The sequence below is a fragment of the Penaeus japonicus genome, unplaced genomic scaffold (genome assembly GCF_977035675.1).
Source record: "Penaeus japonicus unplaced genomic scaffold, GWHDUDI00000001_assembly GWHDUDI00000031, whole genome shotgun sequence".
Lineage (NCBI taxonomy): Eukaryota > Metazoa > Arthropoda > Malacostraca > Decapoda > Penaeidae > Penaeus > Penaeus japonicus.
This window is the reverse complement of record NW_028234433.1, coordinates 1,953,269-1,980,768: the sequence shown is the minus strand read 5'-3', so window position 1 is coordinate 1,980,768 and position 27,500 is coordinate 1,953,269. Positions and strand designations below refer to the sequence as shown.

Here is a 27,500-nt window from a genome sequence, read left to right as displayed (position 1 = left end):
TCTATAAAATACTTTCCAATTTGTGCTGTAGGTTCTGATAGCAATGGACATTTCAATATTTCTCTCATGCGTTGTATTTTCTCTGCGGTGGATGGGGTTGTCATTAGATCCATCACACTTTTTTCAATAATTTCTTATAGCAGGATTACTCGTCACATATTTACCATTAAACAGTTAGATTAAAGACAAAGAAAACTATTTATTGGACTTTGGGTTCAAACTACACAATATTATTGATGCATGACTCAAGGTTTATAAAGACCCTGCCAGCATGGATAACATGAGTTTCTTTCGCGGGAGCATGGGCATCATACTGGCAGCATCTATATTCCAATCCTCGCTTTTGTACACTTTTCCTATTTTCACAACACTGGCATCAATCTCACTGTACAAATGGGTTCGCTTTTTATCCCTTTTTTCTTTGGAATGCGACACCTTGGTCTGAAGTCTGGAAAAGCATTTAAAAAATAGCAGTTGTTCGGCATGCTCGTCTGATACGGCACAGAAAATGGCTTGAATTCTATTCCCGACGTTGTATTTAGTCTTCATAGCAAAGGGAACCAAAAAATGCAGTAGTTTGGATACTTCATTTCCCCACAATACGGATAAGCTAGATTTGCGGAACAGGTATTTCGCCGGGCTTATATGCACTGAGGGGAGCCCGCCTGTGTCAGCGTTTGCTGATTCTTGAGAGCGTGTGCCAACGAATGTTGACTTGATCTGAGCTTGGTCCTTACCCATCGCGATGACCAGGCACGGCAGTAACTGCCAGGCAATAGTGGAAACTCACTAGTTTGGACGGGGCTCAATCTGCCGACCACTGGGATGTGAGGCCGGCGCGCTATCCATTGCATTACCAGACGGCCATTTCCCATGACATACAGATCATATCATTGGAAATGGTTATGAGGATAGAAACGTGTTTATTGAAATGCAAATTATTAATTACTACATAATATTCTCGAATGCAAAATCTTACATGGGACATAAACATTTTATAATCTAAAGTAATTTCATTGTTGTAATGCTAGTGCATCTTCCTTTATAAACTATCGTTCCATTTTCTGTATCCTGGCGGTCACCGCCGTGTCTGGGCATCACGCTGGGTAAGGAACTAAGCTCAGGTCGAGTCAACACTAGTTGGCACTCTCTCACACGAGTCAGCACAAGCTGACACAGGCGGGCTCGCCTCAGTGCATGTAAGCCCAGCGAAGCTTCTGTTCCGTAAAACTAGTTTATCCTTATCATTATAGACCCATTTTCTGTTTCTTGTGGCAGCTTGCTATCTTTAGACTATGGTAAACATAAGATTATAAAGTCAAAACAGAACAGAATAATGGAATTCGCAGCAATGTTAATATTACGAGCAGTGAGGGTACGGATAATAGACCGGTAAGGGTATTGCACTTGCTTTTGCAATGGTGATAATTCTCATGAAGATTTTCACTTTAGTTTTATTCACAATTTTGATGCTGAAACTAACGCCATAAAGTAAAAGGAAACGCAAAAGATGATAGCATGGAAGATATTAGTGATAGTGACAAATACAAAAGTAATAGTTGAAATCTCAATTATATTTTTTTCATAAAAGCAATAGTATTTATAACCACGGCTTTTAATAATGATAATGGTAATAAAATAATAATAAGTTTGATAATAATGATATTAATAAGGATAATGTTAACGATGCTGATAGTAACAATCACATTAATAATGATAATGATGGTACTACTAATAATAATGATAATGATAACAACAATACATATGCTTATATGGTAAATCTTATTCATGATACCAATGATAATTGCAAAACAAGTAAAGCTACTGATAAATACAATGCAAAGTAAATAACTTCCATTGTAATCAAATTACTACTAAACACAATAAAAGTAATAGTAACACAACAATAAAATATAGAGCGTAAAACTAAGGCAATTGCAGTAATGATAATGATGGTAGTAATAACATTATTGATAGCAATAGCAAAGCTCACTATTCACTGGTTGCTATAGATGTGAAATTACAAGCTGAAAACCAGAAATATAAACACATTCCAGCACGTACAGCTAATCGCTTAGATATGAGAAAAATATGTAAGATGTATTTCCCTTGTGATCATTTTTCACTTCATTGGATTTTTTTCACTGCATGACCAAACCCTATTTGACTCCTCCTCCACCTCCAGTGCTATTTGTCAGCCTTTCTTACCGCCTGATACTCATATACCTAACTACCGTACGACCCTCTCTCTGGACACAAACGCGGACAAACCTTTGTATTGCTATGGACTACTAGTATCGCTCTGTCCTAAATGGAATACGAAGATTGGACATTACTACGTTAAGGCCCTAGTCCTCTTTAATAGTCATTTCAGCTAAAATCTATGCCCGTTTAATACCTTTGATAAACATACATTACAGACGTCAGCAACCTTTTGTATGTAGTGTGCCGATGCCGTACAGATTTATAGTTTTCTACCCCTCGCATGTCAATTATGACCTCCTGTCTGTTGCATTGAACTTTAGAATAAGTGATATTACACATATGTAAACAAAGACATCCATTTTGAAATTATACACTACTCATTCATGATACAAAAAAGTAGTAGACCCACTCAAATATAATACTACTTTCTTTCTTCCCCTTCCCCGTTTTCTATAAATCATAGTTATTATCATCATTGTTGTTGTTGTTATCATTATTATTATTATCAGGTTTAGTAATATCATTATAATCGTTATCATTATTACTACTATCGTTTTTGTATATGCTCGTGGCATGCCATACTTAATCCCGTGCCAAGGGTTGCCGACCTCCGGTATACCAGACTATGCTACTGAGTTCGCTGGGAAACCGCTTTCCCACTTAGTTTTTTTTTTCTTTTTTTTTTGTTTCGCACGAACCGTTGGTTTTGAGAATCCTTCATGGTCTTCCTTTGAAGGTGGATTTGAAATTGAACATTTAAGTTCTGCTATGTGTGTGTGTGTGTTTATATATATATATATATATATATATATATATATATATATATATATATATATTGTTACGCCGACCGCCTCTCTATCTGCCACCAACACAAGACAGGCTAGGCAGACGGCGTGCTAACCACAGGGTCGTGAACACAGAACAGCTCCAAGAGGCACCGAACACCACAACGTTCCAGAACACCACGAGGGGCCACACCACGTGGCAAGGCAGGGCACGAAATAAACACACAATAACCGTCTTTCCTTTATTTACACTAGTTATTTACCCGTACACTTTTCTAATGGCACAATACAGGGGGGAAAGCAGCACATCACACTGCACAATACAGCTTATAACAGGGCAACACAAAGTATATCAGGTCACAAGGGTCACACGCGAGGTCTTCCCAGGGGCAGCAGCTAACTGCGTCTGTCCTGGCCTCGCTCCTTCCGCGCCGCTTGCCCAGACATTACGTCATGTTTGTCCAGCTTACATCAGTTTATTAGTAACACATGTTTCGCACAGAGACAAAGACCCACTGGCGTAGCACTATCCCCCCCTATCAAGCAGACGACCCGTCTGCTCTGACATGCCTAAACATGAAATAAACAACAGAAAACATAAAGAAATTCATTCCTCAAAAACAAATAAAATTCTTTCAAAACAAAAGAAAACGTAATGGTAATTAGGTCTCAGAAACAACATAAAAATCTTTCATCCAGCCCGGCTTTCTTCGCTCTCGCTGGGGTCGCTCTGGTGGAGGTGTGGGCGGCGGCAAATTGGCAGTGGCACTCAGAGGAGTATCTCCTGCCCCAATACCTGGCTCATGGTCACCATTGACGTCTGTTGCATCGCCCTCACCGTCCAAATGCTCGTCCTCATCTGGGTCAGCGTCCGCCACGTCCTCATCGCCGCTACTGGGGTTTACGTCATCTTTTTCACCATGGCCCCAGGAGTAACTTCCTGGCCCATGGTAACGCCACAGCCGGTCCACGTGGACAACAGACGGTCGCTTTCGCCCTCTGCGAATTCGATAGGTGACATCAGAGAGGGCCGCTACCACCGTGTACGGTCCATCCCAGGGGCTCTGTAGCTTCGGCGAGAGCCCTCGCTTCCGACGCGGGTTATGCAACCACACTCTGTCACCTACATTGTACCTCACTTCCCTCATGCGCCGGTCGTAAGTCTCCTTCATGGCTTGGCCAGCTACCTTGAGCTTGCCACGCACTCGTCGGTGCACCTCCGCCAGGTTCTCCTGCAGTGCCGCTGCATAGCTGGAGGTGACAGTTGGCAAGTTCACATCGGGTGGCCGCCCTGTGGCCAAATCCACTGGTAGCCTGAGCTCACGGCCAAACATGAGTCGGGCAGGTGTGAAGTCTGTTACCTCGTGCACAGCAGACCGGTAGGCCATGAGCATGGCGGGCAGCTTGACGTCCCAGTCTTCCTGACTTTCCTTGCAATATTTGGCTAACTGTTGAGCAAGGGTCCGGTTAAACCGCTCCACCATACCATCGGACTGTGGATGGAGAGGTGTCGTCCGTGTCTTGCGCACTCCTAACAGCTCACAACACTCACGGAACACTCGTGACTCAAACTCACGCCCTTGGTCAGAGTGCAGTTCAGAAGGCACACCAAAACGGGTAATGAATTCATTCACTAACACGCCAGCCACGGTCTCGGCCTCGTGGTTGGGTAGTGCATATGCCTCAGGCCACTTTGAAAAATAGTCCATTACCACACAGATGTATCGGTTCCCCTGTGGCGTGAGAGGCAGCGGACCAGCAATGTCCACTGCCACCCGTTCCATGGGTGCTCCCACACAGTACACCTGTAATGGGGCCCGGTTCTTTCTAGCGGGGCCCTTCTTTGCACTGCACACGTCACACGCTCTACACCACTCAGACACGTCACTTCTCATGCCCACCCAGTAGAAGCGTTGACGGAGACGGCTCAGGGTCTTTTTCTCACCCAAGTGGCCACTGGTAACTCCGGCATGCAATTCCCTCAGTAACTCAGCACGCATGGCCCTGGGTACTACAACTACCCACGTGTCACTGTCCACTTCACTCAACGGCACCCAGCGCTTCACTAACACACCGCTTTGATCCACTCGTAATGTTTCCCACTGGTCCACTAGACACTTGGTGGTGGGGCTCTCCGCAGCCACAGCCTCCCAACTGGGGCGTCCACTGAGAGCCTCAAGCCACCGGACAATGGGAGCAAGGTCAGAATCCTCACGTTGTGCCTTACGCCACTCATCATCCCCTTTAGTGGCGCATCCCAGCACCTGTAGACGGAGACACACAGGATCAGAGTCCTTCTGGATACAGTGTGAGCAACTAGCCTCACACGGGCGTCGACTCAGGCTGTCAGCATTGCAATGGACACGACCCGGGCGGTGGACGATGTGGTAGTTGTACTGCTCAAGGCGCCCTAACCACCTTGCGAGCTGACCCTCTGCTACCTTCAGCGACTTCAACCACTGTAGAGCAGCATGGTCGGTCCGGATGGTGAACTCGGCACCATAGAGATACGGGTGAAAGTGCTCGAGACTCTTCACGACTGCCAGCAACTCTTTCCTTGTCACACAATAGTTGCGTTCAGGCCTGCTGAACTTGGCACTGTAGTAGGCCACGACATACTCCTTACCTGTGACAAAACTGCCCGATGCCCTCTGCACTGGCGTCGGTGTCCAACAGGTAAGGGAGCTTCGGGTCCGGATAGGGCAAGACCGGTGCTTCCACCAGGGCCTTCTTCAGGTTGTCAAATGCCCCTTTTCGTGTAAGTCGGTGGAGAGGAGCCGCTACGCTGGCGAAGTCCTGTACAAAGCGGCGGTAGTACGTGCACAGGCCCAGGTAGCTCCTGACTTCTGCCACATTGGTGGGAACCGGCCACTTCTTCACCACTGCCACCTTCTGTGGGTCGGTGCGCACACCATCTTGACTGACGACATGCCCCAGAAATGGCACCTCATGCTGGAACATCGAGCATTTCTTGGGGCTGAGTTTGAGGTTGGCCTTCCTCAACCGCTGTAGTACCTCCTCCAGCCGCTCCAGTTCCTCCTCGAAGGTGCTTCCGAAGACGATGACGTCATCAATGTAAACAAGAGCCGTCTTCCACTGCAGGCCATCCAATACCCTCTCCATCAGACGCTCGAAACAACCAGGGGCATTGCAGAGACCAAAGGGCATGACGTTGAATTGCCACAGGCCCTGCCCGAAGGAAAAGGCAGTCTTTGGCTTGTCCTCTTCCGCCATCTCCACCTGATGATAACCCGACTTCAGGTCGAGTGTGGAGAACCACTTGGCCCCTACCAATGCATCGAGTGTGTCATCAATTCTCGGCAAGGGGTATGAGTCCTTGACAGTCATGTCATTCAGTGCACGGTAGTCCACACAGAAGCGTTGTGTACCGTCCTTTTTCTTCATCAGGACTACTGCTGATGACCATGGACTGTCTGACCGTTCAATCACCCACTGCGCCGCCAGCTCATTGACAGTGCGCTGAATCTCTTCTTGCCTGGCTGGTGCAATACATCGGGGGGCTCTTGATGGGCAAACTACTTCCAGTGTTAATGCAGTGCTTCACCAATCCTGTGCGGCCCAAGTCCAAGTCACCCCTGCTAAACACATCTGCATACTGAGCCAGGATGTGGCACATCTTCTCTGTCTGTGCCTCCATCAGGTTACCGGCGCTCCGATGCGCCAAATCCTCGAGGAAGTCAGGCAACGGCCTTACACTAACCAACTCCTCGCTCTCCGACGACTCTTCTGCACGCTCCACTTCCTCACAAGTGCCCAGCTTTGCACCAGCTGGCATCTTCTGGGCTTTATCAGAGAAGTTAGCCACCAACACTGTAACTAACCCCTCACCCGCTCCAACGAGGCTCCGCCCAACTGCTACGCCATCAGCCAGCTGCAGATTTTGGATGGGCTCCACTAGGCCCTCTACTCCACACATCACTCTTGACAGTCGACACTGGATCCTAGACTCTGTCCTGGGGGCAAGGTGCAGTCGCTCAGCCGTAACTACCTCTGCACAGCCAACCTCTGGAAGCAAGGGCACATCTTCACCGTGCACCCTCACCAGCTTCCGTCCAAGGTCGACACACGCCTTACTCTGCGTCAGGTAGTCAAGGCCCAGCAGGCAGGGCTCGTCCAGATCAGCGACATACACCGGCAGCCGCTGCACCGCGCTGCCTACGCCGATACGAGCCTCCACTGGCCCCTTGAGCTGCACACAATGCCCCGTGACTCCACACAGTCTCTGTGGTGCGTCTGGTAGTCGCGTTGTGGCCAACATATCAGGCCGCACTAGAGTCTTCTCAGCCCCAGTGTCCACTGTCAGGCGGCATGGCTTCCCATCTACTGAGCCCTCCACCTGCATCGTGCTGGATGTTCGACGGCAGCTTACACAAGTCGGGGCCCGGGAACCGAGGACGGCTGGGTTTCGGCCCCCTTCTCCAGCCTGTCCGAGTTTTCCGCCTGTATCACTTCCTTAGCCTTAGGGCAGGCTCTCGGGTTGTGACCAGACCTGCCACAGTCCTTGCAGTACTGCTGGAAGGCATCAGAATCCGTCCGGTTGAGAGGACGCGTTCTCCGCTCCCTCCGACACCGACTACGTCTGTGCCCTTTCTCACCGCAGCCCCAACACAAGCCTTGGAAAGTACCCGGGCTCACCTTCCTCAACGCTATCTTCTCTACTTTAGCCTTCCGACCCTGGAGGTCACGGCGGGGCTGAGCAGCTGGCCCTAGGCCACTGCTTGCCTTCAGGAAGGCCTCGAACTCCAAGGCCCTCGCCAGCGCCACCTGCAGGTCCTCCGGGTGTGCCTGCTTGACGTAGATTTGCAGCTGCTGGTCCTGCAATGCGTCGACAAAGAAATCGCGGGCCAGTACCACGATCATCTCTTCTGCAGCCGTAGGGTACGACCTCCTTACCAGCGCTTCCACGTCCTGCGCCAGCTGGGATAGGGTCTCGCCACGCTCACGAGTCCGCTTTTTCAAGCGGGCCCGATATACCTCGGCCTGGTGGTGATGGCCGAAACGGCGTTTTAAAGCCTCCGCCACGCTGGTGTAAGAGGCGTGTTGGGGCGGCGGCAGATGGCTCAACACTTCCACCGCGGGGCCCCGTAGCGCTGTTACCAGCTGTAGTGCCTTCTCTGCCTGGCTCCAGCCCTAGGCAGATGCCAGCATTTCAAATTGAGCGACATATGCCTCTCAGGCCAGCTTCCCATCGTACTCTGCTGGCTTACTCCTCACAGAACGTCTGGAAATTGAGGGGCAGCGGGGTGGAGAACGCATGCCATAAACTAGCACACCCGAAGGGAGGGAGTAAGGGAGGCAACAAGGCGGGTTGATCGGGTCCGAGTTTGCCACCACCTGTACCCAAGGGAGCGGTTCCGATGGGTCCCCAGCCTCCTGCAGCAGCCACCGGCTCCGACACGACGCTGCGAGGCCCGGGGGTTCCCTGCCACGGACCCCAGGCAGACCCCAGTAAATCTGACACTCTGGCATCTGTTGCCAGAACCTCGTCTGCCTTCTCCACGTGCGACGGTGCTACCTCGTGACGCCGCCTTTCTGCTTTCACCTCCTCCCTCAGGCCCTGAACCTCGCCTTTCAGAGTCTGCACCTCCTCCAGCAGTTCACTCTTCACGCTGTTGCAGGCCTTGTCGGTGTACTGCTGCGTTTCCATCTTCACAGATGCGAGATTGCTCTGTAGCACATCAACAAGATGGCAGAACTGTTCCTCTGCCTTCCTTGCCTGCATCTCGACGAGGTGCTGCGCCTGCTCCTCTGCTTTCCTTGCCTGCATCTCGGCGAGGTGCTGCGCCTGCTCGCGTGCCCTTTGAGCCTGCTCTTCTACCCTCTGTGCCTGCTCTTCTGCCCTTTGTGCCTGCTCTTCTGCCCTTTGCGCCTGCTCACGAGCCATTTGTTCCTGCTCACGAGCCCTTTGTGCCATTTCCTCCCTCATACCGGCCAGCATGGCAGTGATCAGGTCCATCTGGCTCGGCTTCACCTCACTCGTGCCTGCCTCCTCTCCCTCATGGCTGCCGCCATCTTTGGACGCCATGATAAATCGGCGCGTCTCACTGTTCAATTATCACAAATCCCACTTCTGACACCAATGTTACGCCGACCGCCTCTCTATCTGCCACCAACACAAGACAGGCTAGGCAGACGGCGTGCTAACCACAGGGTCGTGAACACAGAACAGCTCCAAGAGGCACCGAACACCACAACGTTCCAGAACACCACGAGGGGCCACACCACGTGGCAAGGCAGGGCACGAAATAAACACACAATAACCGTCTTTCCTTTATTTACACTAGTTATTTACCCGTACACTTTTCTAATGGCACAATACAGGGGGGAAAGCAGCACATCACACTGCACAATACAGCTTATAACAGGGCAACACAAAGTATATCAGGTCACAAGGGTCACACGCAAGGTCTTCCCAGGGGCAGCAGCTAACTGCGTCTGTCCTGGCCTCGCTCCTCCCGCGCCGCTTGCCCAGACATTACGTCATGTTTGTCCAGCTTACATCAGTTTATTAGTAACACATGTTTCGCACAGAGACAAAGACCCACTGGCGTAGCAATATATTACCTCCCTGACCCGGAGTCGAACCTCTGCTTATCTGTGAATTTATCTGTAAACAAAAATTCATGTGTGTGAATTCGAGTGTTTCGGAGGAAAGCTTGAGACAGCTCTTTCTTGCCATTCATCAGTATCCACTTTCAGAGCCAGATTTAGACGTGATGAGGCCTACTTGGCAAGTCGGGCGGCCGACTAGAACGACAGTTTCTTATTTTCGATAGTGCCAGGGTAACTACTTTTTTGACTTTGACAAGTTTATTGAGACAACTGATTACGAACTACGTCAGGCTGAAGTGGCTCGGGGAAGCTAGGAGAATGGGAAGGAGACAAAACACGAAAGCGATTATTACTTTACATTGCTAGCAGTTCGTACATCTATCTGTATATCACTGTCTTTGATAATTGATTTTTATGAATGAAAGTATGGTTTACCGCATGCAAAAAGACACTCACAACACCATACTCATCTGAATGTGGAAATAATTTCAGAAATTATTCATGAGGAACTAGATGTGACATACACTGTACAGTAGACCCAAGGCAAAGGACATCGAAAAAAATAAAACAAATAGACGGAAAAGTGACAGATTTAATCTTATACTCATAAAATCAGTAGATGCTCGTAGTTTGAAGAATCCTGCTATAATCCATTTCTGAGTAATTACTTATTCTTTCTTTTTCAATATTGATTTTGTTAAATAGAAAGCTCTACTTAAATGTAATCGATATGAATCAACATAGCATGTATTTAGTGCATCCTTAAGTAGAAGGTTTTACGTTCTCTCCTTGGGGCTGAACACTACTGACTCGAAATAAGAAAAGTTTATGATGGAATTTTAAAAAGCGGAGGGAAGATGAAAGGAATAAACAGAAAAATTACTTGAGGACAAGAGTCTGGAAGAAGGGGATTTAACAGACATCATTTAAATAAACGAAGGGAAAGGAGAGAGGGATGATAGATGTTTTCGTTGTTTAGGAAGATGATAATCGGAGAGTAACAGAGATGTGACGTATTTAGATTGGAAAGTCACAGAAAGAACAACATATTGGACACAAAATGGCTCATCTTTGTCTCATCTGGCGAGTCGAGCTGAACGCGCAACTGAATAAAATAAAAAGAAAACTCAAAACAAGTAACAATGTTTAAAAATCAAGGGCGGTACCAAACGCAAATACTGTAGTTGGTGATAGCGAAAATAACAGTTGGGAACAGATTGTTAACTAGGACGTTCACCATTTTGTTATCTAAGAATGATGCGAAGAGAGATCTGTTGAAGATGTCAATGGAGGAAATGCGGTTATGACTGACACTGCGTATATATATATATATATATATATATATATATATATATATATATATATATATATATATATATATAAACATGAATATATATATGTATATGTATATACACACACACACACACACACACACACACACACACACACACACACACACATATATATATATATATATATATATATATATATATATATATATATATCTATATATATATATGTATGTGTGTGTGTATGCGCACACACACACACACACACACACATATATATATATATATATATATATAATATATATATATATATATATAATATATATGTGTGTGTGTGTGTGTGTGTGTGTGTGTGTGTGTGTGTGTGTCTGTACACACACATACATATATATATTATATATATATATATATATATATATGTATATATATATATATATATATGTGTGTGTGTGTGTGTGTGTGTGTGTGTGTGTGTGTGTGTGTGTGTGTGTGTGTGTGTGTGTGTGTGTGTGTGTGTGTGAAAATCTAAGGTTATTAAACATAAGTTTCTGCAAAACTTATGGCGAAATGTTCTTTGTTGTTTACAGCGTTCGATTGCATTGACGTGACGATAGACACTATGTACTTTAGGTTTATATGATCTCTGAGATAAATACATGAGAAACTAAACTAAAGCTTAAGTTTTCTTTTATTTATGGTCTGTGAAGAAGTGGTTAGTATGTATATAAATATAATAAAATGTTTTTTGAATTCACACCATCTCTGGCACGCAAACAAACACAGTGTTTTCATTGTCCAGTTCTGTCAGTGCGAAGAAAGGGAGAACAAGGCTTGGACATTCAAGCTCTTTTATACAATGTCCTGGCAGCTTTGTATACATATAGAAACGGTAAATTTTAGAGTAGTTAGGTAAGCCTTGTATTTTAAAGCCTCTTCTAGTTGAGATGTCATTTATATGTGTAATTTCACAGATTAAATGTTACCGTCTTGAACATCCGACATTGACCACAGGATAGATGTTGGTGTGAAAGTTGAAATATGTATAAACGCGCAGTCACACAAAAAGTTGAGCTAAGTAAATATAAACTTAGACATTTTGATGAATGCATAGTTAAGTGCCCTATTGAATTCCGAAAAATTAACTACACTACACAGTAGATCAAACAATTCTAAAATCCTTTTCTTCTTTAGCACTTCAGTGTATTAACAATACAGCTGCATTACCATATGCTATAACACAGGATGAATTCTAGTTTTCACACATATTGGAATTGATGTGTGGAAACTTCCCTATACCCTATAAACTGGGCCCTAGCAGTAGGGGAGGACTTGTTGTACAACAGGGAAATGCACTTCAGTATATGTGGCTTGTCAGCCAATCATTTGTAAAGGGGTTGCTTCTGCCCCCAACCCCCTCCCTAGAAGACAAAGGTCCTTCATGTCATGGTAGGATAGAGCATAGGGCCTATCACAAGGTGGGTTGTGCTCAATCCTGCTGAGTATATGTGGAGCATGTTTGCCTTCCTGGGCAAAGGAGGGTTGCAAGGGGCTGTGGTTGCAATATGGGATTAGCAGATAATGAGTGTCAGTCCAATGCATACTCATCAATTTTCTTACCTATCATATTTGATGATGTGGTGGCCCAGTATGAGGGGCATATGGTTTTTTTGTGCATTAATTACTACATATAGAGGGGGTGAGAGAAATCCATTTTGTTCACTGTTGTGTGGTGATAGATCTTCAAGATTGTTATGTTGTATTCACTCAAGTTGAAATTGCTCCACTTATTTACAAGTAGAAACCCCCTACGCAGGGCCTATGCCTATGCAATATTGCATCGGGAACGTCACACTGGTGTGTCGCCCTGTCATCGGGCATTTAGCCATGTCACACGGGTGTGATGCACCGTCATCATAGGGTTAAGGGCTAATTTGCAATGAAAATGTTAAAAAAGTAAAAGTTCTTAAAATTGCCTGACCTATCAAGTGGTGTGATTTCTATTTTAGAATTCCAAGTGGGCACTAAGGTACACATTTATCAAATATTTTCTTCATATTTTGTCACTGTTTTTTGCTCAGCCCCAGTAAATAATGGACCAAGTAAATACCATATTGTCACAAAATAGAAGAATTACTATGACCATTGTTGTTGGTTTATGAATGTTTGTGTGGTACTTATATTAGAATATGATAATTGTTTAGAATTAATTACACCTACTACAGAAAAGGCCAATAAACCTCCCCACCTGCCATCCGACTGTATACATATTTTATTAAAACCACGACCAATGGGTTAAAAAGCCATTTTGAGGGAAGATCCACTATCATGGCAAGCAAATGATCAAGCTCCAGTGATTTTTTTTTTTTAACTTTTTTGGAAGATCAAAGACATTTGCAAGTTTTGTTGTCAGTATATGCTACTCTTGTTCCTTTTATAACAGTAAACTGATGTACAACAGTATCATTATAATACCTTGAAAGCATTTGGTCTTTTATTAAACTCATTTACCATAATTTCTTGTATTTGAATATAGTATATGCATGCAAATCTTTGAATGCCAATATCCCATTTTCATTTTCTTTACTTGTAAACCATAGTTTTGTTATCAGTGGGCATATATCAACACCTAATCCCATTCTCATATATATCTGTCATAATAAATTTTGCTTGCTTGATTTGAAAATTGGTTAGTATTACATCCCTGTTCCTATGTGTGATAGTCTGTTATGTCAGAACAACCTATAGCTAGTGAGGTTGACATTCACTATAATGAACCAGGCTTGATCTATAAAAATTATATGTAAGCATTAGTAATCTGTCTGTCTTAAGATTTTAGATAAATATATTCTCAATTTATTTAAACCCTTTTCTAAATTTAGAGTAGAATGTATATTTACCCAATCACTTGCACACAAGCTCTTGTGCTGCCATGGATAGGTGTGTATTCATATTCCATTCACACAGTAGGGAGGAGGAACAAGAGACATAATCCCCTTCTTTAGCTGAACCTCATGTCTTGATGACACTGAGTCACGGTAATCTATCCTTCCATTGGCTAGTGTGTGCTTACTGCCCAGTTCACTGTTTCATGTGTGCTGATAAAGATTTGGATATATAAATTTATGTAGAGATTATATATATGTATATTGAGATTTTATCTACACTATAGTTTTTTTTGTTCTGGCTTAAGAAACTTGCTGATCAAGATGTATTTTTTATGGAACATTGGGAGGTAAAAGGTAAGTGACATACCTGAGAAGTAAGATTACATTGTATATTTGCTGATAACTTCCTTTTATTTCATAAGAAATAAAATGAAATAAAATGTATACATTTTTTCTTGCAGATTTTGATAGTATTTGAAAACAATATATGATGATCCTGTTATTGGTGCAGTAGAAACTTCAATATACTGATTATGTACTTTTATCTCTATAAACTATATGTTTGCTTGTGCTACTATGCTGTTTAAGCTGATTTATGTAGCTTTAAGCCATTGACTATGGAGATAAGCGCTGTTTGGTTTTACAGAAGCTTAGTCTCCAAAAAATTAATTAATAGGTCAAGCTGACCTCACTTATTTATCCCTTTCTAAAGACGTTTTGTGAAAGCTTTATTTCTGTTGCAATTATTATTATTGCCAACTTTATTGCTACTTTCATTGTTGTCATTATTATAAGAATGGCTAAGACAACAATAATGAAAAAAGTATGTTTTTTCAATGAGAATTCAAGGAATGGGGTAAACAGGTAAAGTCAGGTAGGCCTACTTAACAATTCTTGGTAACTAGTTTATAATCAGACTTACCCTTTTGCATTATAATGTTAAAAATTGAGAACATAAAAGTTCAAAATGACTTGAAGACTGTAGAATGAATGTCAAAAAAGTTAAGATGTATGTTATCTTCTGGTTAAAGTGAAGGAGCACATTTTTTCATAAAGCCCATTCATTATTTCACGAACTAAAGATGAACTAAAGAGAGGCAAAAGACACAAAACATGGGGCACAAGGCAGTTAAGTGTAGATTGCTAGATGTAAATCACATCAATTGATAAAGCTATTAATTAATAGGATATATTCAAGGAGAAGGCAAAGTGCTCAGAGGGACAGCCAGAGTGATGGAGGCATTAATTACTAACGACAGTGCATTGCATGTGAATATGTAACTATTTATTGTGTATGAACATAAAAAATTTGTAGTTATACTTATGGCCTCTGATCTGCTTTTATGAATGGATCTGTAGCTGTGTAGCTGTCCCTTTAATTATTTTACATTATGTACTGTTTTAACAGTTATATAATAATGATGGTTATATCCAACTTATGCAGCTGTTTTAAGTTTTGTATCACCAGTTTATCTTTGATTTATATATGCTAAAAAAAAGTAATGAAGTGGCTGCAGTTGGGAATGATTTCGACCAGAATGTGAACATGCTTTCTAAGGTACAGATCTCTTAAATTTGTTAGAACCATTATGCCTCTTATTTTAGATATTATTATATGGAAGACAGGTCTGAATATAAACTATGAAGATTAGATGAATATGACATTGTACTTCAATCAGTATTTTTTTTTCTAATTTCATTATAATGTATATGTAACAGTTGTAACCTCTCCTAGAATATGTAATGTAACAATGTTTTGTTTGTTTTTCAGATTGAGATTTTAACATGGGGGATGATTTATCATGGAGAATCAGACCTCCAGGCTCAGTAGGACCAGAAGTGGACATTTCTGTAAGGTAAAAAGTGAGGATGAGAGGGAAGAAGAAGGACAAAGGCATGAAGGGCATTGTAGAGGTTGGGATAATTGTACACAATAAATGATGGTTCCAGAGGCTAGTTGAAATTGGTATCAGTATCCAGAAACAATATCTGAAGTTAGTTGTAACAGTTGGTGAACTATTAAGAATGCCTAACAAATGTGAAATACATTCTCTCCATATCATGCATGTTTTCTCTTAAGTTCCCTTTAGCACCACCGGGAAAAGAGGTGATAATGAAAAATGTTTAGGAAGTAGACTGGAGGTAAAGAGGGAAGGAAAGGGATTAAGATATTACAAGACAGTTGACATGAAATTGTTATAGAGCCTGGCTTATTGGCCAAAGGGGTCATTTCAGTTTTTAGTTATGAAAAGTAGAGTAACTAACATCTTGTTCTGCAGTTGGGTTGAATATTTTTATCCAACCAGATGGTGGGTAATCTTTATACTTACACGGTGATTTTGATGTTCCCACCTGACGTCAAGGTGATATCCCCTTGCTGTTCCTGAAATCAGTATGGCAGTATAATGGTCCTCCGCAGGAAGGGGTTGAACTCTTACATTTTATGTATGATATTTAGAGGAAAACATAATCAGATACACTGAATAAAATGGCAGTGTGACATATGAAGTGATAAGGATAAGCTAGATTTGAAGAGCAGATGCTTTGCTGGGCTTATATGCATGCCTGTGTTAGCATGTGCTGACTTCTGAGAGAATGTGCCAACGAATATTGACTTGATCTGAGCTTGGTCCTTACCCACTATAATGACCAAGCATGGCAGTAACTGACAGGCGACAGTGGAAACTCACAAACTTGGATGTAGCTTGATCTGCCAACCACGGGGATGTGAGGCAGGGTCGCTAACCATTGCACTACCAGAGAGCTCTATGAAGTGATGATCAGAAGTAATAATCCTTAATCACGTTGTATAATACTTTAATATAACGCTTAAAATTAGTTTTTGACTTGATAATGGGTGGCAACATGTTGGTGTCAGTAGTCATCATGGCATTTTATATGTAAGGAGACAGTGGATCACAGTGTTTCTCTATTTCACTGTGAGTATTAACTTTATTTAGACTAATAATGCCAATTACAATTATAATTACTATAGTTGCCATGATATTCAGCAAACTAGGTTTATTTTAAAACCCCAAACATATATGAAACACACTCTTCTAGCGCCAGCAGGAAAGAAAGCCTTGAAGGGAACTCTCCATGGTCTCTACCAAGCACTACCTTCAGAGAGCGATGACTCACATCAAGATTCCAACCTCTGGCTCTAAAGTACCGGTGATGCAGAATGTGCGGCAGAATGAGAAGAGGGTGATCCAGACCGTGGGTAGTGTTTGCAATATTCCTGTGCCAGTATGGCTGCTTTCTGGTGTGGCACTCATAGTCATAAGCACAAGTCTCGATATCCCATAATGAGCAAATATAGACCCTGTTGTACAATTTTAGTTAGCTACAATATTGATAAACACTTAGATGACACATGTAAGTCTCACAAGATAGTAAAATATAAAAAATTGGCAAACACAAATTTGGTTCTAGTATTAATAATGAGTGAAGGAAAGGTCTAAATAGGTCATTTAAAGTTCCCTTTCTCTATAATAAAACCTATCTAGGGTGCCTTGCAGGTGACACTAATGCCCTTCCTGGGGACCAGTCAAGCAAATCTATCCCTGTCTGCAAAGGGTTAAGTTACCATAAGAAATAGTAAGATAAAGGTTGCACATCTGCTAAAGTCTAAGCATTGTACTAGGCATAGATATCATGGAGGGATGATGAACTACATCTTCATTTCTTCTCTTCTTTGCAAATAAATTGTATTTAGTAGAGAACATTGGAGAATATTGTTCATATATAAGTATTGTTGATGTAACATTGGTCAGGAAACATTACAAATATGAAAATACAATGGTATTAAAGAATCAATGAACATATAACAAATTAATAAACTGCATGTATTCTGGAAACATTATTTAAACTCATAATGTTCTTTTACGTTATTAGTTTATGCTAATATCATTGAAGTGATTCTCAGAAATATAATTGTTTTCACTGGTGATCAAATAAACAAGGGTTAAATATCTAAATATAGTCAGTAGAAAAAAAAGTAAAAGGCATCATTAAACTCACTGAGCTTTTATTTGTAGAAGGCCTGTATACAGCTTTATCTGATATATTAATTTGTAATACCTCCTGCCCTTTTGTTTGGGCTGTATTCCTCTAGTGGCTGCAGACCTATACATCAAGGCAAATATATTACCCTAAATATAATATATGCCTATATTGTGCCATATACAGTGCCATATTGTGCCAGCATATGAAATATGACAAAGTATATTGTTGTTTCCTTCCCATACATAATGGCTTTAAGTAATAATTTTGTTTAATTACATGGTACTGAGTTGATATATTTACAATATTTATAGAAGTATTTACCTATTATGTGGTTATGCAAGACTGCAGGACAATGGAATGTGCTAGGTATTAACCCTTTCCCGACGGGGCACTCGCTACGCGAAGACCCCTATGCCGGGCGATTGCAATATTGCATTGAAATCGTCACACTGGCATGACGCCCCGGCAGTTTAGTTTTTCTGATGTCCATAGTGTGAAGGTGCTAATCCACATAGATAGAGAATATAAGCTGTCTTTTCTGCTGGCATGATACCTTTTTTATGTCAGGTATTGTGTGGGTGGGATTTAGACACCTAGGCATGGTTACATAGGGCAACTGTGTGCGTAACAACTGAACTAGCTGTCAAGCCAATTGTTATATGATGCTAGAGGCATCAGCTAAAAAATAAGAGGGACGGGGAAAGTGTTGTCTCCAGCTTCTGGGCAGCACAAACTACCCTAGATGGCATTTTTCCATAAATCAATCACAAAACAAGGGTTTTGGAACCCTGTAGCTCTGAAGCTAGCATCGTTATAACCATAATACTTCAGAACTGTGTGCGTGCTTTGACTTTGAGCAGATACCAGTGCCGTGTCACATATATATTGACGCACTTTTCACCGTGTCACATATATGTGACACCCATTGTCATTGGGTTAACAGGGAATTGTAATGCAATGACATGCAAAGGCAATCATTTGCTGTCATAAGTAGTGATTAGCATAGTAAATCTTGTTTGTTAGAAGGAAGTATCATGAGCAAGTAATGATAAATGAGAAGTAGGATTTTACTTGATTTTACTTGATTTGGAAGTGTTACCACCATTTTTTATTTATGCTAATTCATTTGAAATATTACATGATATTTGTCTGTAGAATACACATAAAAGCAAATATAAAGAATTGCACTTATATTAAAATCTATATGTGTAATCTGTACAAAATTTGTAGAAACAAAACATATCAAGCCCTTCCCATCATTTGAATGAAAAATTTTATGAGTTACTTGGTAGTTGTACCTGTTTTGCTTATTTTCATTTAAAATAAGCAAAACATTTAATAAAAGTTAACCCATTGCGGACGGGTGTCATGACATACATGACGTAGGAGCTTTGGCCAGACGACAGGCGTCATGATATACATGACAGTCTGGGATTTTGGATCACTGTGCTATTTGTGCTATGAGAAAGAAGTGAGTGATGATGGCAATTGTAGTCATAATTACTGTAATTATTGTAATATTAAGCTAACTTAACGTCCAAAACCTAGATGGCACCACTTTCTTCTAATACCAGCTGGAGAGAGAGCCTGGAATAGTACCTATTCACGGTCTCTATCAAGCAGTATCCTTATAGAACGATGGCACACAGCAAGTTAATGACCTCTTGCTCTAAAATACCCCCGATGAAGGATGTGCAGGCAGAACGAGAAGAGGAAGGTGACTCAATCCATACCCAGTGTCTAAAATGTGCTCCTTTGCCAATGTAGATGCCTTTCACTGTGGCACTCACAGTCACAATCACAGGTTTCCTTCCTCTTCCCTACCTCTTCATGTTATCTTCATTGTAGGTGGTTATATGTTTCTTATTCGTTCATGACAGCACATAAATATGAAAAAATAAAGTTGCTTTTTGGCCTCCCATAAAACAGCAATACTTCTATCACACTGAGTATAAAGAAAATAATGAGCTAATATGGATCCTATACTACAATTTTGGTCAACTGCAGCATTGATAGAACCTGTCATATGGCACATATAAGTCTCTAAACTCATTAAAACACACACAAAATAAAACACAAAAATGGCTATAGTGACTGAAAGAGAGGGAAGATTCAAATTATGTTGCTTCAAGCTGCCTTGCTCTAACATAAAACCTATCCTGGAGATTGGGCAAGCGAATCTAACCCTGTCCGCAATGGGTTAAATAGCCAACTGTGAACATACTTTCATTCCTGGGAATGGGGTGGAGCCAAGTGTTAGCAACTCTGCCCAGGGTAGAGTGTAGCAACAGAAAACCAACACCACCTTTTAACATAGACACTTTTGAGCTGGTGGAAAAGATGGCTATTGTTGATATGTAACTGAAATGGTTATTGTACATTATTTTTTATAAAAAAAAATTCTATTAATTGTTTATTGAGAAATTGAGAATTGTAAGATTTTTTTTTGGTGCTGCTTGTATTTAGCAGAAGTAACTTAGGATAATTGCTACCTCCAGCTGGGGTTAATGATAATGGCACTGTAATTGCTACCTCCAGCTGGGGTTAATGATAATGGCAGCTAGCAGAAGCACTTACACCAACAAAATAGACAATTTTTTTTTTCAAAGATAACTTATGTGCATTAGGACTCTGGAACATAGAGTGAATCAGTAATTGACTATGAATACATAAAAACAGAGAGAAAGCAATGAAACATGATAAGGAGGGTTTACCCACAGTAAAGAAGAGTCAGTTGTATGGCAGTGGATGACAGCAGGAATGAATACTAAATGAACATTGACATAAAAATGTATTTTGGCCCAACTGTGGAACAGAAATAATGATAGTTGTTGCTCCTTTTTTAAAACCTTTTTGTTTTCTATGTTTGTTCAATATTTTAAACTATGTGCTCAATATTTTCAGCTCATGTGCTCATCTGATTCTGTGATGTGTACCTCTATGCTTAAAATTAGTTTTCCTATATTTTGCAAAATCTAGAGGAAGTATCTCATATTATGAATTAAGTTTCAGTTGTAATTACCTGTTAGTTTTTTGCTTATTGTCTTTGATTTAAACCTTGTCTAGTTTCAAATTGTTTTTCCTATCTAGACTGCCAGTAGATGATGACGATGAGATGTTGGAAGGTGAGAGAGGAGATGAAACCCCACTGATCAAGCGTGCGGTGCCACACTTTCGGTAAGTACTTTAGAATGTAGTTCATTTTATTTTAAATTTAATACATGCAATCAGTAGAATGTATATCTATTAACTGGTAATGAGAGTGAACAGTCTTCGAAGTCTGGCTTTAGAAGTTAGTAAGAGGAATGCATGAAGGATATGTGTCTTTGACAACTTTATCCCTTCATTTTGGATTTACTCTTTGCACATGCGTAACTATGTTGCCTGCATGCTGATAAAAAAATGTTTCAGAAACACAATTTTGAAGGGACTGTGTAAGTAGGCCAACAATGCAAGGAGACAAACATATCACTTGCATGACTGTAAAGTAAGCTTGTGAGCAGGCCTTTTACCTCTTGCTGAAACTACTTACTGCAGAAATACAGGCAAATATAAGCACACCCACCTCCTTACCTGAGCCCATGCCCATGTTCACTTCCACTTCCACATCCACATCCACATCTACATCTACATCTACATCTACATCTACATCTACATCTACATCTACATCTACATCCACATCCACATCCACATCCACATCCACATCTACATCTACATCTACATCTACATCTACATCTACATCTACATCTACATCTACATCTACATCTACATCTACATCTACATCTACATCTACATCTACATCTACATCTACATCTACATCTACATCTACATCCACATCTACATCCACACCTACATCTACATCCACATCCACATCCACATCTACATCTACATCCACATCCACATCTACATCTACATCTACATCTACATCCACATCCACATCCACATCTACATCCACACCTACATCTACATCTACATCCACATCCACATCCACATCCACATCCACATCCACATCCACATCCACATCCACATCCACATCTACATCTACATCTACATCCACATCCATATCTACAATCACCTCCCCACTCACACACCACCCTCACCTTCCCACTCACACACCACCCTCATCCACACCAGCACCAACATGTATAGCTACACCCACACAAACCCACACTCACACCCTCACCCTCCCCACACCCTCACCCACACAAACCCACACTCACACCCTCACCCTCCCCACACCCTCACCCTCCCCACACCCTCACCCTCCCCACACCCTCACCCTCCCCACACCCTCACCCACACAAACCCACACTCACACCCTCACCCTCCCCACACCCTCACCCTCCCCACACCCTCACCCTCCCCACACCCTCACCCTCCCCACACCCTCACCCTCCCCACACCCTCACCCTCCCCAAACCCTCACCCTCCCCACATCCTCACCCACACCCCACCCCCAACCACCCTCACCCTCACCCTCACCCTCACCCTCACCCTCACCCTCACCCTCACACTCACCCTCACCCACACCCACACCCTCCCCCTCTCCCTCTTCCTCTCCCTCTCCCTCTCCCTCTCCCTCTCCCTCATCCTCACCCTCACCCTTACCCACACCCTCATCCATACTCTCATCCACACCCACCTCCTCACCCCACACCCATACCCTCACCCACATCCTCACCTACACCCTCATCCACACCTATACCCACACACACCCATATCCTAACCCGAACCCACACCCACACCCACCAACAAACCCACACCCATATCCTAACCCGAACCCACACCCACACCCACCAACAAACCCACACCCTCACCCCCCCTCACCCCCCCACCCACACCCTCACCCTCACCCTCACCCACACTGGAAGGCACTGATATTGGTTATCATGTGACCTAAGACACTGATTATACATGCTGTATTAGTTGATTGTTATATGCTAGTATTCAGGCTTGACCTGATGTGCCCTGCTTCCTGAGTCCACTTCCGTCTTAACTCTGCAGCCACCCTTAACGGCTGAGTTTGGCATATAAAGTAGCCCAAGAGGTGTACATAAGCCAGGCCAGAGAAGGGACACTGCTCACAGAAAAGTAATTCAGACAGAGAGGAGAACAGGCAGAGCGAACACCCTCGGCCCCCTGCCGGACCCAATTGTGTTAACAGATTCCACCAATGAAGACCATGACACCCGATTACAATAGCGAAGCTAGTGGGTCACAACTAGGTCACCCACACCCACATCCACTCCCACACTCACACCCACACCCTCTCACTCTCACCCTCACCCTCACCCTCACCCTCACCCTCACCCTCACCCTCACCCTCACCCTCACCCTCACTCTCACCCTCACTCTCACCCTCACTCTCACCCTTACCCTCACCCTTATCCACTCCCACACCCTCACCCTGCCCTTATCCACTCCCACACCCTCACCCACACCCTAATCCACTGCCACTCCCACACCCTCACCCCCACCCATGCCTTCACCCATGCCCCCACTCATGCCTTCACCCATACCCTCACCCATACCCTCACCCATATCTCACCTACACCCTCACCCACACCCTCACCCACACCCTCACCCTTACCCGCCACCCTCACCCACACCTTCACCCTCACCCACACCTTAACCCTCACCCTCACCCATCACCACCACCATCACCACCACCATCACCACCACCATCACCATCACCACCACCACCATCACCACCACCACCACCATCACAACCACTACCACCACCACCACCACCACCCCCATCACCACCACCCCCATCACCACCACCACCCACCCCCACCACCCACCACCCACCACCACCCCCATCACCACCACCCATCACCACCCACACCCACCCACCACACCACCCACCACCACCACCACCACCACCACCATCACCACCACCACCATCACAACCACTACCACCATCACCACCACCATCCCCATCACCACCACCCCCATCACCACCACCACCACCACCCCCATCACCACCACCACCACCACTACCCCCATCACCACCACCACCACACCCCCATCACCACCACCACCCCCATCACCATCACCATCACCACCACCCCCATCACCACCACCACCATCACCACCACCACCACCACCCCCATCACCACCACCCACCACCCTCACCCATCACCCTCACCCACCACCCTCACCCACCACCCTCACCCACCACCCTCACCCACCACCATCTTCCACCCTCTTCCTCACCCACCACCATCACCCTCACCCACCACCCTCACCCAACATCCTCACCCACCACCCTCACCCACCATCCTCACCACCCTCACAACACCCACCACCATTACCACACACCCTCACCACACCACCCTCACCACCACCTCCACCCTCACCCACCACCCTCACCCACCACCCTCACCCACCACCCTCACCCTCACCCACCACCCTCACCCACCACCCTCACCCAACATCCTCACCCACCACCCTCACCACACCCCACCACCCACACCCACCACCACCACCACCACCCCACCCTCACCCTCACCCACCACCATCTTCCACCCTCTTCCTCACCCACCACCATCACCCTCACCCACCACCCTCACCCTCACCCACCACCCTCACCCACCACCCTCACCCACCACCATCTTCCACCCTCTTCCTCACCCACCACCCTCAACCTCACCCACCACCTTCACCCTCACCCACCACCCTCACCCTCACCCTCACCCTCACCCACCACCCTCACCCTCACCCACCACCCTCACCCACCACCCTCACCCACCACCCTCACCCTCACCCACCACCCTCACCCACCATCCTCACCCACCACCCTCACCCACCACCCTCACCCTCACCCACCACCATCTTCCACCCTCTTCCTCACCCACCACCATCACCCTCACCCACCACCCTCACCCTCACCCACCACCCACCACCCTCACCCACCACCCTCACCCACCACCATCTTCCACCCTCACCCTCACCCACCACCTTCACCCTCACCCACCACCCTCACCATCACCCACCACCCTCACCATCACCCACCACCCTCATCCTCACCCTTACCCACCACCCTCACCCTCACCACCACCCTTACCCACCACCCTCACCCTTACCCACCACCCTCACCCACCACCCTCACCACCACCCTCACCCACCACCCTCACCCTTACCCACCATCCTTACCCACCACCCTCACCCACCACCCTCACCCACCACCCTCACCCACCACCCTCACCCTCACCACCACCCTCACCCACCACCCTCACCCACCATCCTCACCCACCACCCTCACCCACCACCCTCATCCACCACCCTCATCCACCACCCTCACCCACCACCCTCACCCACCACTCTCACCCTCACCCTCACTCTCACCCACCACCCTCATCCACCACCCTCACCCACCACCCTCACCCACCACTCTCACCCACCACCCTCACCCTCGACCACCACCATCATCCTTACCACCACCACCCACACCCTCACTCTCACCCTCACCCTCACCCACACCCTCACCCACACCCTCACCCACACCCACATCCACATCCACATCCACATCCATACCCTCTCCCTCTCCCTCACCCACCACCACCACCAACAACAACAACAACAACAACAACAACAACAACAACAACAACCACCCTCACCCCCACACTCATACTCATATTTACAGTCACATTCACATTCACACATGCATTGCCCCCACTCATCCCCTCCAATACACTATCATGTGTGAGTCGCAGTAGGGGTGTTAAGGATTTATCATGCCTCGTTTTTTATAGAATATCTAATCAGATAAGAACCAAATGAGGAGCAGTTTGGTGACTGATTTCAGTCTTGAAACTAATTGAGGGATTGGAAGTGGTTAGTGATGGTGAACACTCGTAGGTAAGGTTTATAACACAATGAGAGACTAATTCCACAACAAGTGATACAGTATTGAGTCTGTTTTTTATTAGAATTATATAGTTCTGATTCTGTAATAGCTAAATATCAGGTAGAGGAGTTGCAATATGGAAATATTCATTCCCATTCATATCTCTTCTACATATGTCACAATGTATCTTGTTACTTGTCATAGAAGTTGTTAATATTCTTCAAAAAATATTTTAGGAAATTTGGCAATTTTTGCTAATAGGAATTCTGAGAGGTATTTATTTGAACTGTACAGCATGTGAATGGCATTGTGTATTAACATACATTGTGATGAAGGTCATATGAAAAATGTGGTTGACAAAAGATTAGAATCTAAATTTGGGCCTAAATTATCAAAAGTAATAATGATACAAAATGTTTGTACTTGATTGATGCTAAAAAGGCAAGGACGATGGGAGAACTTACCATAAGTGAAGCCAAATATAGTTAGGCCTATATTAGTTACAGAAGATTTATGAATATATATTTAAAGCATATGTGAATGACTGGAACTGTATCTTGGTAGTGGTAATCTTATCATCATTATTGTTTTGGCTTGATTTTAATGACCAAGGCAGATAAAGTAAAAAATTTTGATTAATGTTTTATGTATCATCTAGCTCACTGGTTGATTAGATATTTCTTTAGATTTTGTTTTTTATATGTACAATACACTTGTAATCTTCAGATTTGTTACTCTAACCACCAATCTCAAAATAAAGACTGGATCAAATAAAGCATTTTTCCACAAGATTTGGTTAATTTTTCTCTAGACCAGTTGGTAGATTTGATTTGGTGGTTTTGGGCGATTTCTACCTAGGCTTTGTGTCATCAAGAATACATTTATTAACCCATTGTGGACGGGTGTCATGACATACATGACGCAGGAGCTTTGGCCTGACAACGGGCGCCATGACATATATGATGTTTGGGGATTTTGGATCACTGTGCTATTTTACTGTGCTATGATGATGACTATTACAGTCATAATTAACCCATTGCCAATGGGACACCTAATAACCTAACTGGTTGTCAAGGCAGGCGTTCTACGACACTAGCAGCACGGGCTAAAAATTAGGGGGACAGGGAAAGGTTTTTCTCTGCCCTTCAGGTATCGCAGACTGGCCCAAACAATATTTTTCCATAAATCCATTATAAAATGCGAGTTTAGGCTGATTTTGGAACCCTGTAGCTCTAGAGGTAGTGCCGTTACAGCCATAATATTTCATGACTGTGTGTGCGCTTTAAATGTGAGCAGATCCTGATGTTGCGTCATGTACGCGTTGACACGTCTCTCAGGCGTAATCGATGCCGACATATATGTCATGTCACCTGTATGCAATGGGTTAATATAATTACCATAATATTAAGCAAACATAACATCAAAAACCTAGATGGCACCACTTTCTTCTAGCACCAGCAGGAGAGAGAGCAAGCACTATCTTTATTGAGCAATGGCACATAACAAGAAGCAGACATCTTGCTCAAAAATACCGTAGGTAAAGGATGTGCAGGCAGAACGAGAAGATGAAGGTGACTCAAACCAATGCCCAGTGTCTACAATGTGCCCCTGTGCCAGTAGGGATGCCTTTTCCCGTGGCACTCACAGTCATAAGCACAGGTTTCCTTCCTCTTTCCTACCTCTTCATGTAGTCTTCATTGTCAATGGTTATATGTTTCATATTCGTTCATGACAGTACTCGAATACAAAAAAATAAAGTTGCTTTTTGTACTTCCATAACCATAACCCCCTTAACCCTCATTCCCTTCCCCTGCCCCTTAACCCTCATTCCCTTCCCCTGTCCCTTAACCCTCATTCCCTTCCCCTGCCCCTTAACCCTCATTCCCTTCCCCTGCCCCTTAAC

General features: G+C 44.1%; 1 protein-coding gene across 4 annotated transcripts in view; it reads left to right on the top strand.

The window, feature by feature from the left end:
* The first annotated feature begins 11,602 nt into the window (after window positions 1-11,602).
* LOC122265003 (equilibrative nucleoside transporter 1) overlaps window positions 11,603-27,500 on the top strand; it is a 48,274-nt gene continuing 32,376 nt past the window's right edge. The window contains exons 1-3 of one of the 4 annotated variants that reach the window (XM_043034137.2): window positions 11,603-11,741; window positions 15,509-15,593; window positions 20,836-20,922. In XM_043034137.2, coding sequence (XP_042890071.2) covers window positions 15,523-15,593; window positions 20,836-20,922 — 158 coding nt within the window. In that variant the 5' untranslated portion in view covers window positions 11,603-11,741; window positions 15,509-15,522. Of the gene's footprint in view, window positions 11,762-15,508; window positions 15,594-16,805; window positions 16,961-20,835; window positions 20,923-25,478; window positions 25,609-27,500 lie in introns of those variants that run through there. The other 3 variants (XM_043034136.2, XM_086555521.1, XM_043034139.2) reach the window with 3 other exon arrangements.